The sequence below is a fragment of the Rhea americana genome, unplaced genomic scaffold (genome assembly GCF_003343005.1).
Source record: "Rhea americana isolate MKP2758 unplaced genomic scaffold, rheAme1 scaffold_163, whole genome shotgun sequence".
NCBI lineage: Eukaryota > Metazoa > Chordata > Aves > Rheiformes > Rheidae > Rhea > Rhea americana.
In genome coordinates, this window is record NW_028185739.1 from 555643 (window position 1) to 571126 (window position 15484).

At 46.8% G+C, this 15484-nt stretch overlaps 1 protein-coding gene across 2 annotated transcripts in view; it reads left to right on the top strand.

Moving 5' to 3' along the window:
* NFASC (neurofascin) overlaps positions 1 to 11458 on the top strand; it is a 58344-nt gene extending 46886 nt beyond the window's left edge. Inside the window, exons 28-31 of one of the 2 annotated variants that reach the window (XM_085300359.1) lie at positions 3729 to 3860; positions 4479 to 4548; positions 8191 to 8202; positions 10764 to 11458. In XM_085300359.1, the coding sequence (XP_085156485.1) occupies positions 3729 to 3860; positions 4479 to 4548; positions 8191 to 8202; positions 10764 to 10995 (446 nt within the window). In that variant the 3' untranslated portion in view covers positions 10996 to 11458. The remainder of the gene's footprint in view (positions 1 to 3728; positions 3861 to 4478; positions 4549 to 8190; positions 8203 to 10763) is intronic. The other variant, XM_085300360.1, reaches the window with a different exon arrangement.
* Positions 11459 to 15484: the final 4026 nt, after the last annotated feature.

Below are 15484 nucleotides of genomic sequence, written 5' to 3' on the forward strand. Positions count from 1 at the left end.
AATCCTACCAGCTTTAGCCCTATGCACAGCTTTTTTAGCCAAATGGAAAAACACAGCAAAACTTCCTCTGATCTACAACATTTCAACATGATTAATCACAAAAACTAACCCAACAGTCTGCTTTAGAAAAAGACGGTATTTTTGCTGATCTTTAGTCAGTGGACTACAGTCCGTTTTGTTATTGGCATATAAGCCACAACTATTAGATAACACATGTTTTATATCACAAAATTATAATTAAGTAGAAGAAACAGTCCCTGCAGTTGCATTTAAATCAATACCCGTTCGATCCCACAGCTGCTTTCTATTATTTACCCTTGATGCTGGCCTTATATTATAGCAAATCAAAACATCCTCTCTGACAGCCATGCACTTAATCTCCTTTTGAGCACTGCAATGACAGTCATTCGTTTACTCTAAATACAAGATTGCTGTGACTGTAATTTTGTCGTCATGAGTTGCTTTTTTGGGAAGGATGGCAATTATACCTCTACCTTGATGATACACAGCGCCACGATCCTACTGCAAGATCCCCTAGCAACTTGGCACTCAGAATGCTCCCTCCCATGCAAAACCCAGCCTTAATGTGGCACGAAACACCCCTCGGGCTGCCTTGGCTTTTGGTACTTTGAAGAACTCCTCAATTCTCCCTTAGCATTGTTTTCCATAAAAAAAAGCCATCCTAGCAGGACTGCTGATACAATCTTCCATTTCAAAGCTCTCCAGCGCAGCTTTATTCCTCTTTCCTCCTTGAGCACTCAGTTAATTGAATCCAGGTCCCAGCCCCAGTCTGTTATAATCTCATTCTCTCCTTTTTATAAAGTACATCTTCGAGGACTGTTTAGCTCAGGTTGTATTAAAGGCAAACATTAAGGTAGCAGTATTAAAGGGAAAAGCAGCGAAAAGGCCAAAGTACGCAACCTACTTCCACCCGCCCTCCCTAGGAGCTCGGTACCGAAGGCTGCTGCTGCCCTGGAAGTTCAGGCCATAACGGAGATGAAAAGTGCAGCTTTTGCCATCGGCCTACGACCCTTTGTGCCCTTTGAAAAATCCCACTCAAAAGTCTTGAACCGGGCTACAGTGAAGTGATACCAGCACAGAGCTTCCAGTGTCTGATGCTTTTACTTTTTTTTTTTTAAAGCAAGCAGGACTCTTTTCATTTTCCTCTTTTCTCTGTGACTGTCCTTGTGTGGCTGCAATTACCTGCTGGGATCACGGCTTAGATTTTTACCCCGAGTAAAGCATCTGTTTTCTTAGGTTCAATTTTGATGGAATAAGTACACGCCAACAATGTGCTTACAGCCCTGAGAGGGTGCAGTTTAGGAAAGTTCACCAGTTCAACCMATTTTAAGGTCGTCGTCTCTTCTACAAGAACCGTTCGTTCAGAATATATGAATGGGGAGTTGTCTTTTGTGSTTTCTTTAGCAGCACCATCTTGTTCTCATATTTGAGCAGAAGCTGAAGATTGATACTAAAAACGTAGAAGGCAGTCGGTGCTGGGAACAGAGCGGGTAACTGAGGGGACGGGCCCTGTTCGGAGCCTTCTGGGGATGGTGTTTGGGGTGGAAACAGGCTGAAACACCGTGCATCYGGTTGTAGCTTTCCTAAATAACGCTCCCCTCTCTGTGTTATTTATGTACTGTACCTGTTYCTGAAAAGTCAAGMACAGGCACAACGCTATTTAGCAGGGCTGATCCTCCATTTTCACTTCTCAGGTAGGATTTGGTGGTTTTTAAAACCAATTATCTACCATTTCTCAGGCATGAGTTGCTACCAGCTCTTTGTAAAAGGGCATTAAGAGATGGCTTGGCACTGCTTGTACACTGTTCACAGCACCTTGATCTATGCTTTTCAGATAAACTGGGATGGGGGAAATGCTCTTTTTCTCGTACAGTGACTAACCGAGGCACCCAGTCAAATTCTGCAGCTGTGCTTGGAGTTGGCTCGAACGTGGAGCCATGGGAAGGGCATTTTCACATCTGTTCTTGATGAAATACCGCTCTTGTACCGTTCGGTAACTCTTAACCCAAGGATCAACCACCCGTTTACTGGGTGCAGGAAATCCAAGCACGCTGCTTGCTACAACCTGCACCTACGCAGGACAGCTGTGCGTGCTGCCGCACAACGGGCACTGGCTGGAAAGTCTTGTTGACCTGAGYTCACTTACAGGATTAAGCAACGCAACGCGATAAAGACGGTAGCACAGTCCTTTGCGGTATTCTGCAGCTCTATAGACCAGAGTAGCCAAGATCAGGTAACAACAGCAGCAGCAGTCTAGTTTGAAGCTGCTTTTTGTCACATGAGCATCAATAAAAAATGTTCACTGCACTGTACTTTCCATTTTAGGCAAAGCCCTGCTAAGTCCCAGCTCAACGCTGCCCAACTCAGACCWCTCCTCACTCCTGCCAGGAATACCTCTGTCTGTTTGCACTGCAGTCTGCTTAAATTAAGCCCCCCTGCTGTGCTGAAGGTTATTTTCTCCTCTGCTCTGTCTTGCTGAATACCAAGTGCATGTCAATGAGAGCCAGAAAATGGCAGCTTGTTGCTATTTATAGGACACAGATTTGTCTGTCTGACCATGTAGGGAAGCTGCAAATAACAAGTCAGAGTATGTGCAGTAGAACATGGCAATTAGGTGTTGGATAGGACTTTTCAGTCCATTGGGCTATTAGACCATGTCGCAACTTTTGAGGACCCAGTTGTTGCTCCTCAAAGATCTACCACCAACCAAGGCTTTGTACCTGACACCGCATCCCTGCCCGCACATTGGCCAAGTCTTGCTGGGCCTCCACATCGCCTTTCTCGGACTCCCTGGGGCTYCTGAAAACAGATGCCCCACCGGTTCAGACTGTCTGTTGCATTCAGTACCCGTTGCTGGCAAAGCTCAGATAATCACCGCAAAGGATAAAAGCGAGGTCTCCAAACGCCCAACCATGTCCTAAGGCTCAGAAGTAAGGGCTTCACCCTGCCAAGCGCCACCTCTGACTTCTCCTAGTTTGAGGTGAGCCCTGGAGAGACTGCAGCAAAGGTCTGGTTTATCTACTCAGTAAGGACTCTGAACACAAACACAACACACTGAGCAACTTCTAGCTCCCTACGGCCACACTGCAGCGCGCAGGCAAGGACGCAGCCCGCAGAGCCGTTCCCCATCGCCTCTGCGTAAGGGCRAGGCTGTCCCAGGCTCCCTGCTGCACCTCAAGAGTCAGGATTTCCCCCGGCTCAAGTCTGCTAATGAGCACTGCAGTGCCCAGTAACCCTCTGGATTTAGTGGTACTGTTCTACCTAACTTTATGCCAGGGATTAAATCTTTTAGCCATTGCTTAGGCATGTTTATTTCTGCGCTTTCCACAAAAACCTTCTCCAGGGTAGCTTTCAGAYACTGGAAGGGAAAGATCAAATCTGTTACCCAGCTTCTTTTGCCATTATTTTCAATGCATTTTTCTCATTGGTCTGTGCTAGGTTTTACTTTATGTTTTGGCTCTCTGCTGCATATAGCTACTGCTAAAATGTTGACTTGGTCTACCATAAAAAAAATAAATAAGTAAAGCCACAAGCTGGCTTCCTGTATTACACACTCAGCAGCTAACCTGGTCAATACACCCACATTCAARAATACAGTGCTAAAGATGCATCATTTCTAAACTGATGGACTGTGTTTTCCCTAGCAGTTTATTCCTCTGTTGTCCTGGTCTGTCCCTTATAGCTTTTTTCCTTTCAACTTCTCTCAGCTTATACTAAGAATCATGTGGACATCGCAACCCAAGGCTGGTTCATTGGGCTGATGTGCGCCATAGCTCTCCTGGTTCTTATTCTGCTGATAGTGTGCTTCATTAAGAGAAGCAGAGGTGGAAAATACCCAGGTAAGAGCACTACATGGCAATTTTTTATTCCTGCGGTTTAAACTTTTCCAGGCTTCCAGGAGCTAATCAAATTTTATTGCTCTCAGATAGATGCTTCTGATTAAAAATGCTTTTCTTTCTCCATAGTATGAACGCTATTATTAGTGGAAAGCATTTCAGTTAATTAAAGGTTGGGCGAGTTCTGTGCTGTGCAGGAGGCAAGCTACAGAGCCAGACACTCCTGTTAYGCATGACCTGACACCCACTCTGCAAATTTGTTCGTCCTCTTCTAGAAAAAGATCTTTTTGGGAGAAAAAATCTCATTWAATTTTTGCAAAGCAAAGATAAGGCAGCTTAGGAAAAATCATCAATAAATACATCCTCTCTAGYCACCTTGAGTTCTTGTGCCCTGGGGCCTCAGCACTGCAGTAACCTTTGGGATCCAATCTTGCAAGCCCTTCTACATACAGAGGGTTTTTTTAAACAGAGTCCATGAAGGTCTGTACCTCATCCTGCAGGGATTTTACCAAAGACAGCCCACGAGGCTGGCTGCTGTTACTCTCCAGATAAACCGTTATCATTTATACTGTTTTTTCTTTTTTTTTAACATAAATGTTGGGGATGTGCTTGCCTACACAGTGCGAGATAACAAAGATGAGCATCTCAATCCTGAAGACAAGAACGTAGAAGATGGGTCATTTGACTACAGGTATGCTCCCATTCGGCATGTGTGTTCATGCGMCCACTCCTGTCCCATCTGCCCTGCTCTGCAGCCATCACAGACCTCACCGCTGTACCCTCTCCCCATAACTGTAGCGCTGAGGTGCCACACCACCTCAGAAGGTATTTCTCCCACCTTCCTCCTCCTGCCTCCTTCTCTCAGCAAGTTCTCTGCCAAAGGGAACATTTCCTACCTAAAACCCTGKAAAAGCAGCCAATCTGAGAATATACTATTAAGGTTTCCTTCTTTTCCTGTCCCTCCTCCCGGGAGGATCTGTCCAGGCAGAGACATGGGACTGACATCAGCTACTTGGCACACAACTCTCATCAGGTGCACATCAACTTTAATAACACTGATAAAACACACACACTTGACTCTGAAGCATCCTGAGGATATTTCAAGTATAAAATCCTGTGGCTCAGCCTCTCTCCTAGTCGTAAGGCAGTATCCAGAACAGAAGCGCTCAAAGTTATGCTTAGATCATCCCTGAAAGCACGTAAGTGTACTTCTTTGGGGGTCCACCTGCATCTARATCAAGGCTTTTTTGCAAGATGCTCAGGGAAACCCTACTGAAATGGCCTTTCAGAATGGCAGCATAGCCCAGCAGTTATTCTGCTACGACAGCTCTGATTTCACCACCATCTGATCAGCCTCTTTCAAGCAAAACGACATCCTTTGAAGAAGAGCATCTAGTTTTCCTCTAAACTCCCCAAATATTTCAAATACAGGCAAGTGTTCTCCAAAGCTACTCACATTCAGTGCAACATTCATGATCCTGTTTATTTCCTTGTTGCTTCCAAGGAACAGAAAGAGGTAAAGATGTCAGATCCCACTGGATTGCCCACACCTGGCTGATGACTGGGATATATATACCCAGGTTGCAGTTTGAGCATCTACAGTGCGCTTTGCTTTTCTTTAAGAAATTATAACGCACCTTTCCATCTGAGCTGAATCTAAAGCCCAATTAGACTAGGAAGTGTTTTTCTCCTAACTTCAAAGCAGGGGTTAATTAAACCAAATGTCATTACCAATACTCCTAGCATTATAAATTGAAATAGCAAAGATGGGAAGGATTTATTTACAATTCAGAAGAGATGTAATAAGCCACACAAGCTCCACCAAAGACTTTAGAATGAGGGGGAAGAAAAATCTGCTGCTCCCTAAGATATAAATGAAAGGTAGAATAACTGCGTTCTTCAAGACGGTCATGTTTATATCATCAGTAGCATTGTAATCGTCTTTCAGTAGTGACTGTTTTTCTCCAAAGGATGTCACAAGGCCAAAGCTCCCCAGTTTTCTGCAAGGCACGTGAAATCATGCAGGCTACAAATAAATCCCAGTGAAAAACAAAATAAGCAGCACATTCTAGGAAAAAGTTGCCATTCTTTATCGCCTTAAAACAACATGCTGGGGCAAGATCTTCTTTACCTTCCCTACTAGATTCAGTTATCGCTCTTAGTGGTGACAGGTCTCACTGGTGAACTGCCTGGGAGCCTCCAGTCCAGCTAGATGGGCAGAGGCATCTCCCCACACCTGCATTTCCTCTGTGTGGACGGCGAATGGGAGCACTGGGACCACCGCCCAGTCACAGGGCTCGTGGGCTAGCCCAGCTTCGGTGGCACCAGCACCCACGGCYGCGCACCCTGCAGCTGAATGTCCAGCGGTGGTCTGCCTGTGCGCTCTGTCACTCCAGACCCATCCTCAGCACCATCGCTCCTAAGGGAGCTGCATTGCAGGGATCGCTTGCATAGAATAGGAGGAATCCAAGCTCTTAGCACGGCTGTCACCTTTCAGGGTACAGTGAGGAGTTCAGTAATGCTGCATTTACCGCCCAAGCACCATCCAAGGGGTTACATGACAGTCCAGGTAATGGGAAGGAATGGTATGGGAATGCTTTTTCCTATGACACAGTAGCTCCTGCTTAGCCGAATCCCAAGCATTTATTGACAGCCTCATTCCCGAGAGCTAGAAAGCAACAACAGGCAACTTGGATATCATTCATACGTGAATAACCAAAGTTAACGAGTGTCAGGGATTTTTGAATTTTGGGATCAGGTCATTACCTATAGGTTTGAACTTTTTGCCACGTTACCAGCAGTGGATATGACTTTTAGAGAAGGCCTCCCTAGTTATAGAATATCCTATCAAAAACACACCTTCCAGAGGCATGGATTTATACAATGGAAACAAGACTCCTTTATAGGAGGGTGAGTGAAAAGTYCCCTGAGTCTCGCTGGGAAAGGAGGGGCAGCACTGTACCAGAGCACAGCTTTAGGTCAGGAACCTGTACCAAGCTCAAAAATATCCCAGTATTTTCAATCATGCTATCCCATGGACTACCTGGAAAAAGCAAACAAAAATGAAACAAAAACCAAGACCAAACAAAAAGAAAAATCTCCCCCTCCTCCCTCCCAGGAACAACAGGTTTCCTGGGAGAAGCAATAGGAATGAGACTTCCCTCAAGGAGGCAGAAAGGAAGGTGAACTTGAAGGATTGATATGAAATGCTGTTGGCTGATTAAGATTCAAAATGATTGCAATGTTAAGCTCAAGGAAGGTAGCAATTAGTATTTCAAGTGAGGACAGGATCTGAGCTGACGTGAGTTCTTCATTGGTTTCCCTCCCCACCTCCACATAGCATGTCTGATATGCTCTCATCATATCTCACGTCCTTAATGCCCTGTGCATGCAACTTTCAAATCTCTGCAGCCTATAATTAGGAGATACTGTCACATCTTTCTGTTCCACTAACAGAATAATGGTTTTCCTGGGCAGAGGCTAAGCWGCAAAGCTTATTTGCAAAGCAGGAGACCATTATCCTTGGACAATGTTCTGTGCCAGTGACTGTGCCTCATTATACCAAATGTTTAAGCACATGGGAGAGTCAGCTGGAAATCTGGGAAGGAAACACTGGGAAGGGAAAGTTGAGTGTTTTTACCTTCTGGGCTCCAGTTCAGTCCTGATTCAGGACAGCATCCTGTGATACAGGTGTATGCACTGCAGGCAGTGCCARCTGGTACCTAACTGGCCACCTCAGTAGAAATCAAGACCTAGACAGGCCCTGGACATGCAGCTGAGCCCTAGAGAGGGGAGGAGAGGTCTCAAAGCAGCACGGGGAGGAGCAGGCTTGTCAGTAGGGATTGTCCATGTCTTCATGCACCAGTATTACGTTAAGATGAAAACCCAGTGGAGAGATGAAGGGTAACAGAGCTCTCTTCACTTAGCCCTTGTCCTGCTGCATATCACCACCCAGCAGCAGTTGCTCTGCCCTACAGCCAGCTCACTAATTGACTTCCACACCCTTTTTTGACAACCCGTCAGCAAACAGCCTGTTTTCTACCTGCACAGTCCACTGCTGTTTCATATGAGCCTTCTTGGAGAAGCCAATGAGGCTCATCCAGCTCTGAACAATTATACTAGCTCCATTTGGTATAACGAGGCAATTAGGTCCATGAGGAATGCAGTGACTTTTTTTTYYTTYYTYYTTTTTTTTTTTCTTTTTGAAAAACACTGCCCCTGTAAATGCATACCTCATCATATCTCTCTCTGATCAGGCTCTTTCTGCTTCTCTCTGTTTTATTCCCATTCTTTCTTCTCCTTTTCACCTGGTCTATCCACATGGACCATGAAGGTCTCTTGAAAGGTAGGACCACGTGCTGCCAGAAGTCCGGCACATTTAGCTTTTTTTTTTTTCCTTCCTTCTAGCAGTTTGTTTCTTTCCTAGCTGAAAATATACTTTCCCCTCCCTATTCCCCTATCTGCCTCTACCTAACGTATTAAACAAGACCCACCTAACTCATGCTGAGGCCAGGGTACTCCCATGTCCAGTGAGCTGCGTTGTGCTTGGAAATGCTCTGTGGGCTGGGAGCACCTCTGAGCGCCAGCCAGTCTCCCGACCCCGGTACTGAACGACTAACCCTGCTCGGCAGCGAGACCACCAGCCTCCCCGGGGCCCGACCGCTGGGGAGAGATGCAAAACCGCAACTCAGAGCGACGTGCCGCTCAGCCCAGCCGCTGAGCGCCTCCCTCCGTGCTCCGCAGCCGGCTGCGGAGGCAGCGGTGCCCGGGGAACCGAGCAGAGACGCTCGCTCCTGCGCAGCCAGCGCGCTTCTCGTCTCAGTCCCGATACCCTCCCTCCGGCTCTAGCCTTCCCCCCGTCTCAGTGACGCATGCAACTCAGGACTAGGCTTCCCAAATGGTTCTGATGTGGGTGCTCTGGTTTTCTAACGCGTACATCGACAAGCCCTGTAGAAATCCAYTTTGACAGGGTTATATTGCATCAACATGCTGATGACTACCTGCTTCACCCTCTTAATGCACTAACGGGCCAAACAGTACTGGAGAGAGGTAAAACCAGGGGCAGGTTTGGGAAAGTCACTGTCTGGGTGTTTGGCACTGCAAACCCCTGCTCTAGATGCAGTTTCAACCGAACCCATCCCAAGCCCCGGGAAAGGACACTTCAGACAAAAGGGTCTGGTTTTTGCCACTCTCTGCGTGACGTTTCTTGGGCTTTCTAACCGGCAGTCCTGCTTGCGGACCAAAGTCTCTTCCCCTCCCGAAAAGGAGCTGCTTACAAAGCTAACGAGTTAATTTTTATTGTGATGCCAAGTTAACACAAAGCCTCAAATATTGGTTTTATATTATTGCTTCATGTACGAAATGCTGATATAAGGAAACACGATACAAACGCCGCAAGTTTYACTGTGGGGCGTAAAATCCTCTCCCGCCGCAGAGAGCCGAGGCCGCTGCTGGAACGGCGCGGAGAGTCGCGACGCTCCCGCTCCGCGGCCGAGGCGAGGCGCTTCCCCCGGGCGCGCGCACCCGCGCGGGGAGCTGCCCACCGAAACGCAGAAGGGCGGACGCGGGAGGGGAAGGTAGGAGCCCGGTCCCGTCACCGCGCGGCCCCGAGCCGCAGCGCCGGCGCCGGGCTCCGGCCCGAGGAGCCCGGCGCTCCCTGGGGAACGCAGCGCCCGGCCAGGGCATTTCGCTTTCCTCCCCCCGAAATGCCGTTTTAATGCAAACACGCCAAAACTCGAGGAGCCGTGGGGGGGGGGGAGGTACTTTTAAAGAAGTTGCATGATTTTTGGACAGATGACTCTGCAAATACAGCTCTGAAGTGGCCCAGCACTTTTGCCAATTTTAAGAAAAACAAAGAACAAGGYAGAGTGCTGGGGAGCAAGTTTTCCAAGTCTGCTGAGGCTTGAGCTAAAAAAAGAAAAATAAAAATGTCGGGGGAGGAATGTTAAGGTACGATTGTGACGTCTTTAGGAGTATTATACAGTTTGCATGCTGGACGTAAGCTCAGACATGAACTAATAACTAGCTGATATGAAAATCAGTTTTTATATATAGCAATCCACTCTCATCCTCACATCCTCAGTGCAAGATTATTTTTATTTATGAAATACAAATCCTTACCCTCCCTAGAAAACACAGTTTCTCTCCAAATTTTTGTTGAAGGGGTTTCTTTAAAGGGTTGAGTTTTTTCCTATGGGTCAAATTATATATTTTTCAGTGACCTAGCTTAATCTTTCCAAGTGAAAGAGAGAGAGAGAGAGAGAGAGAGAGAGAGAGAGAGAAAAGACAAAGAATTGAACAAACAAGCTCAGAAATAAGCTTGGAAAGGTAAATTTTCATGAGTTTTCATGAGTTTTGAAAGCTGCATAGAACTTGGCATCCTAGATACGCCCCCTTGCAGTGCTATGAAACTTTTCCCATTGCATGTAGCTTTCTAAACCATAGAGTGCGTTTTTATAAGGAAATCTGGAAACAAACTGCAGTAAAGAGTGGAACCAGCTAGGTTAAAATGCTGAGAGAAAGAAAGAGTATAACTAATGACAAGGAAGGGATATTTATGATGTACATCCAGTTGGASTGATCTAAGCATCGTATGTAATACTGCTTAAAAAAATCTACAAAGAAAGAGTATGAAGGCTGGGTTTTCAGAAACGCCAACCAAATTGCAAGGCAGCTGTGGGCCTCCTGCATGGAGGCTGCTGCCCCAGCTTCACTTGAGTATCGCACATGCCATGACTAGCTTTTTGCAATCAATCAGTGACCTGCTTTTCTCCTGCATTTGCAGTCTCTGGTCAGCATATTTGCACACTGGATTTATTATGAATATCCAGACCTTGGGTTTTAACCGTGTCCCTTGTAAGCCCCACTCTCAACTCTCCCTGTGTCTGTCTGTCTTCTGCTACCCAGCGACGAAGACAACAAACCGCTGCCAAACAGCCAGACCTCCTTGGACGGCACCATAAAGCAGCAGGAGAGTGACGATAGCTTGGTGGACTATGGAGAGGGGGGCGAAGGGCAGTTTAACGAGGACGGCTCCTTTATCGGCCAGTACACGGTGAAGAAGGACAAAGAGGAGACGGAAGGCAACGAGAGCTCRGAAGCCACCTCCCCAGTCAATGCTATCTACTCGTTGGCATAGCGCAATATATATGTGAAACCAAACAACCTAAGCTATATGTAGTGGATGGGGGTTAAACAACAGCCACCGCCACCACTGCCTCCAACAGAAACGTGTGAATGAAACAACAAACAATGACAAAAAAAAGAAAAAAAGAAAAAAAAAAAGAAAAAAATCCAAGCAAACAGGCAGACCGGGGGCTGCCGAAGCCATCTTATCCTTAGCAAGCAAGCAAATGGCAAGGACTGCCGAGGTGCTGATGGGTCGTAGCTGTAGCTGAAATCTGAGCTGAACCAAAGGCGCTAGAGCAGGAGCAGGATGCGCAAGCGCTGTACCCCAGCTTCAGGGCCTGGCCGCCGCCGCCACCCCCAGGTCCTCTCCACCAGCCCACCCGGCTCGGCTGCGCACGGCGGCTCCTGCCACGGCTCCCCGAGGCTCTTCTTGCTCTTTTGGGAGGGAGTTAAAAGTTCTTCTGTTTAGTCTTTGCGGGAAGGTTCCAGATAAGGGGGAAAAGAGTTTGGGAGAGGGAGGAGGGGTGAGCAGGGCCTTTCCACGGTGGGAAGAGCAGCACAAATGCATAAAAGAAAAGGAGACAGGTCAATCTGTGGGTACCACCACTACAGGACTGCGTTACTGAAACGTCCATCTTTACAGCGGCGCCTCACCCACAACCTTTCCCAAACAAGTCAGCACCACAATCTCTTCCCAAAGGCTCAAGCAGAACCAGACCAGGCGGAAGGGAAGAGCAGGTCCCCTACCGCTCTCCCTGGGACTGCGCCGTAACTCGCGTCAGTGCTGAACCTCCAGGTCGGTTCAGGCACCACGGCACGTCCCCACCTGCAAAGCCCGCAGGGAGGTGACCCCGCCACCTCCACGCAACTCGGAAGAACCCCCAGAGAAAAATAAGTTGCAGAAGAGCTTCTGGGATTTGCTTCAGGACAGCCAGGTGCAGCTCGCCCTCTGATTCCAAGTGATGGCTCACTCAGCAGGATAACAGCATTGCTCGCCTGGATAATTACAGGCAAAACATTTTGTTTTAGTCTTTGCTTTGTAAGAATTTGGGGGAAATYACCCCCAGACCATGCCTGCTTTCTTTTAAAGGCAACTCCATACATCTTATGTAGCAAAGAGGGAGTGGAAGCAGGACCAGTATTAACATAGAATGAAGGGACCAGTAATTGCTTTAAAAAAAACAAACAAACAAACAAAAAACAAAACACAAAACAAAACCACCAAATCAGGATGAGACAACACCCGCTCGGAGCGGGCGGGAGAACTCCTGATATCAGCCTGCACTGCGACTCCTGATCAGCAACTTGAACAGTTCAGGGACACAAGTCCCTCGGGAAAGCATGATGAAAACRCAGCTGCATGAGGCAGGAATGCAGGGCCTGATGTCCACGTCTTCCCCAAGCAATGGGGTATGAGTCAGATTGACAGTGTTTTCAGCTAAAATCTCCTCCTAATTTTTTACAGTGGCCTTTGCCTCCTTTAATCAATCAGCCTGAGAGAGACACTTCCACGTGCTGACGGCTGCAACGCGGAACTCGCACCCGTTGTGTTATTTACATACCAAGAACACGCAAGATAAGTTAACCTGTTAATACACTGTAACAAGCGTCTCAGATAGGAGTGCTCCTTCACATGCCTTACACAGCTTCAAACTTCCCATGAAGTTTAATAAACTGATACTATTCACCCGTACTTTAGGCGCCCCTAACGCGATGGTCTCTGATCCGTCAGACCGGTATGAGTAGGATGCCTGGGCAGCTCTCCCAGCTGAGAAAGCATGGATCATTGCAGAAGGTAGAGTTTTATAATAAACAGTACTTAGCGGACAACGCCATGTGTATTCTCCCACTTCCTGCACTTTTGAAACCAAAGGTACCTTTGCTGAGAGAGATMGGATTTCTTCGGACAGTTTCACGGATGTAGAACTATGTTAGGATGGATTTTTCTTTCATTCCTTTTTTAAAGGAGATGGTTTTGTTCAGCATAATGGATTAAATGCAATAGGATTAATGCAATTATTCTTTTAGCTTTCAAGCTGGTTTGCTAYGAAGACATATTGCTAACAAGAATACTTCTACTAATATGGATTGTTTAGACGTACTTTGCCACATTCTTTAAGCTGCTAATGGCACAACTATCCTGCATTTCAAGGAAGAGAAGCCAGAGTAGGTCAACGGCTGTGCAACACACACTGTTGAATCACACAGAGAAAGCAGAAGGGAGAGCGGCAAAGGAGTCAGACGTACCGTACGAACCACTGGTGTTAGTAGGTGGTGGAGGTCCTTCCTCTAGCTCGGGGTACTCCTGCTACCATGGTCTAAACCACAGAGGAAACCATCTGCCACAGTCCTTGTCTGTGTAGTCTTGGCAGGGGTAGGAACCCGAAGTGTTGCTCCATTATTGTCAGGGTAAATGCATTAATGCAACAGGCCTAATTCTAATGCAGTCTCTTGCCACTGATTTATTGCAAGGAGAGCTTCTGCCAACCTGTTCCCAGGACATGCAGAAATTGTTTTCAATTTTTAAGCAAACACATTAGGTCAAATCTAAAACAGCTCTCAGTCAAGGGGGATAACTGCTTCCCCTGCCTACGGCTGTCCTTGCAGCAATGTTGAGTTTGCCTAACTTCTTGCCCAACCACCTGTGGAACTAAGGAAAGAAAGAAACGTGCAGCCTTTGCTCCCCCAAACCAGCCTCTGCCACTGGAGCTGGTTATCTTCCTCCACAGTCAGCACAGGAAATTCTTACTGCTACATGGACCTGCTGCTAATAGGGAACACAAACCCCTTGGCTATCATGCAACATCTCCAAACCTCGAGAAAGTTGGTCAGATACTACTGGAAGCAGGGTGGTCTGTGTTGTGTATCTGTATTATGTGCCATTTGTATTAAAGTCTATATTTATGTCCTGTCATTAACCACCATTTTACTGAGCAAACCTCTTAGCATCCTTTTGGAAGCAGAACAAGATAATTGTTTCACATYGCACCAATTCAGCCTGTGCCCGTGCACCATATAACATGCCTCAGCAAGCAGGGATGGAAGGAGCTGCACTCAAACTGGCTAAGTCAAGTCCTTCCTCCAAAAGGTCTTGCAAGGACATTTACAGTCAGACCACTGTGTTACTTACTAAGTAACTAGTAAAGGAAGGTGATGTCTATAGAGGGGCCCAGTGGGGACAAATGGCTTGGTGTAAATTACCGGTAGTCTTGTATTGGCTTGGTGTAAAATTACTCTAAAATTGTAAAATATGGTAAAAATKATAATATTTCTTTTAAATCTCCCCTAGAGTTTTGGAACCAAGAGAAAATTCTCACTAAACAAGTTCAAAACTCCTACGGAGCTTAACATTTTCTACTCCCTTTAATAAAGATTCAGTAGATGTTTCCATGTGCAGTTACTGTGTTACTGGAAGCGAAGCCCTTGCTTGCTCCAAATACAAAGCCACTAAAATTCTGATAAGCAGAGTGAGTTTACACTGCCCCAAAACGCGCTCATCTCTGGGAAATGATTGTCACAGCCTTGGCAATACTGTGCCCAACACTCGCATTAGGTGTACGCTTCTGCTGAGTGAATTTTGCCTGACCACTGGGAGACTGATGGGACGTACCACGAAGACACGCACTCAGCTCACAGGAGGGGCTGGCTGTGCTCGTAGATCTTGTCCACCTATCGCTGTCTATTCTATTGTAACGCAAGCAATGGAGATGTTGAGTCTCCCTGTCMCCTAATGTGGGTCTGTGCGACCTGCCTGGCTTCTCCATTCACCATGAGTTCCCAGGGGCTTCGCCTCCTAGGTAAAGAGCACTGCAGTCCCTCCCCAGCAAGGATGAGGCTGTGACCTCGGCACTCACTGCCTTCCTAACCCAAGGATTATCCAAGGGACAGGGAGGGCCTCAGACCAGCCAACCTCAAGCAGCCCCTCTGCTCAGAGGACAGGATCCCACCAAAGCAGTCGGTCTCCATTAAATGGTGGCCTCCCCTCCCTGGGGCCTTTACAGGCTCTCAGGAGYAGGTCACTCTTTGAACTTTTCTTTCACAGAAGATACATCTTTACAAAGGGTTTAAATTAGGGGCTTACACTAAAGAGAGACAGATGAGCCAGACTCAAAAATTCAAGTGCTCCCAGAAGATGGGGAAAAAGTAGTTGTAGTCCAGAACCTTGCAGACTTTGCAGTGGATGCTGGRTGTCTCCAAGCCCAGGACACAAATCTGCACCTCCGATACACAACCTTTTACTCTTTGAAATCTTCCTCTTGCACAACCAGCTAATACTACACACAGCAGAGCAGGCATGGGATAAGAGAGAACAGCTACTATGTTTACATGATCTTGAGGCCACTGCTATTTTCCTTGAAGTGATGTTCCAATAAAAGATAGTAAAGAAGTAGGATCAACCAATGTGTAGCGTGAGTTTTCCTGAAATCCTGCTTACAGTCTATACTATGTAGAAACCAGGTCATAACGTCCCCTCACACACATGCACTCCTTCCAGTATT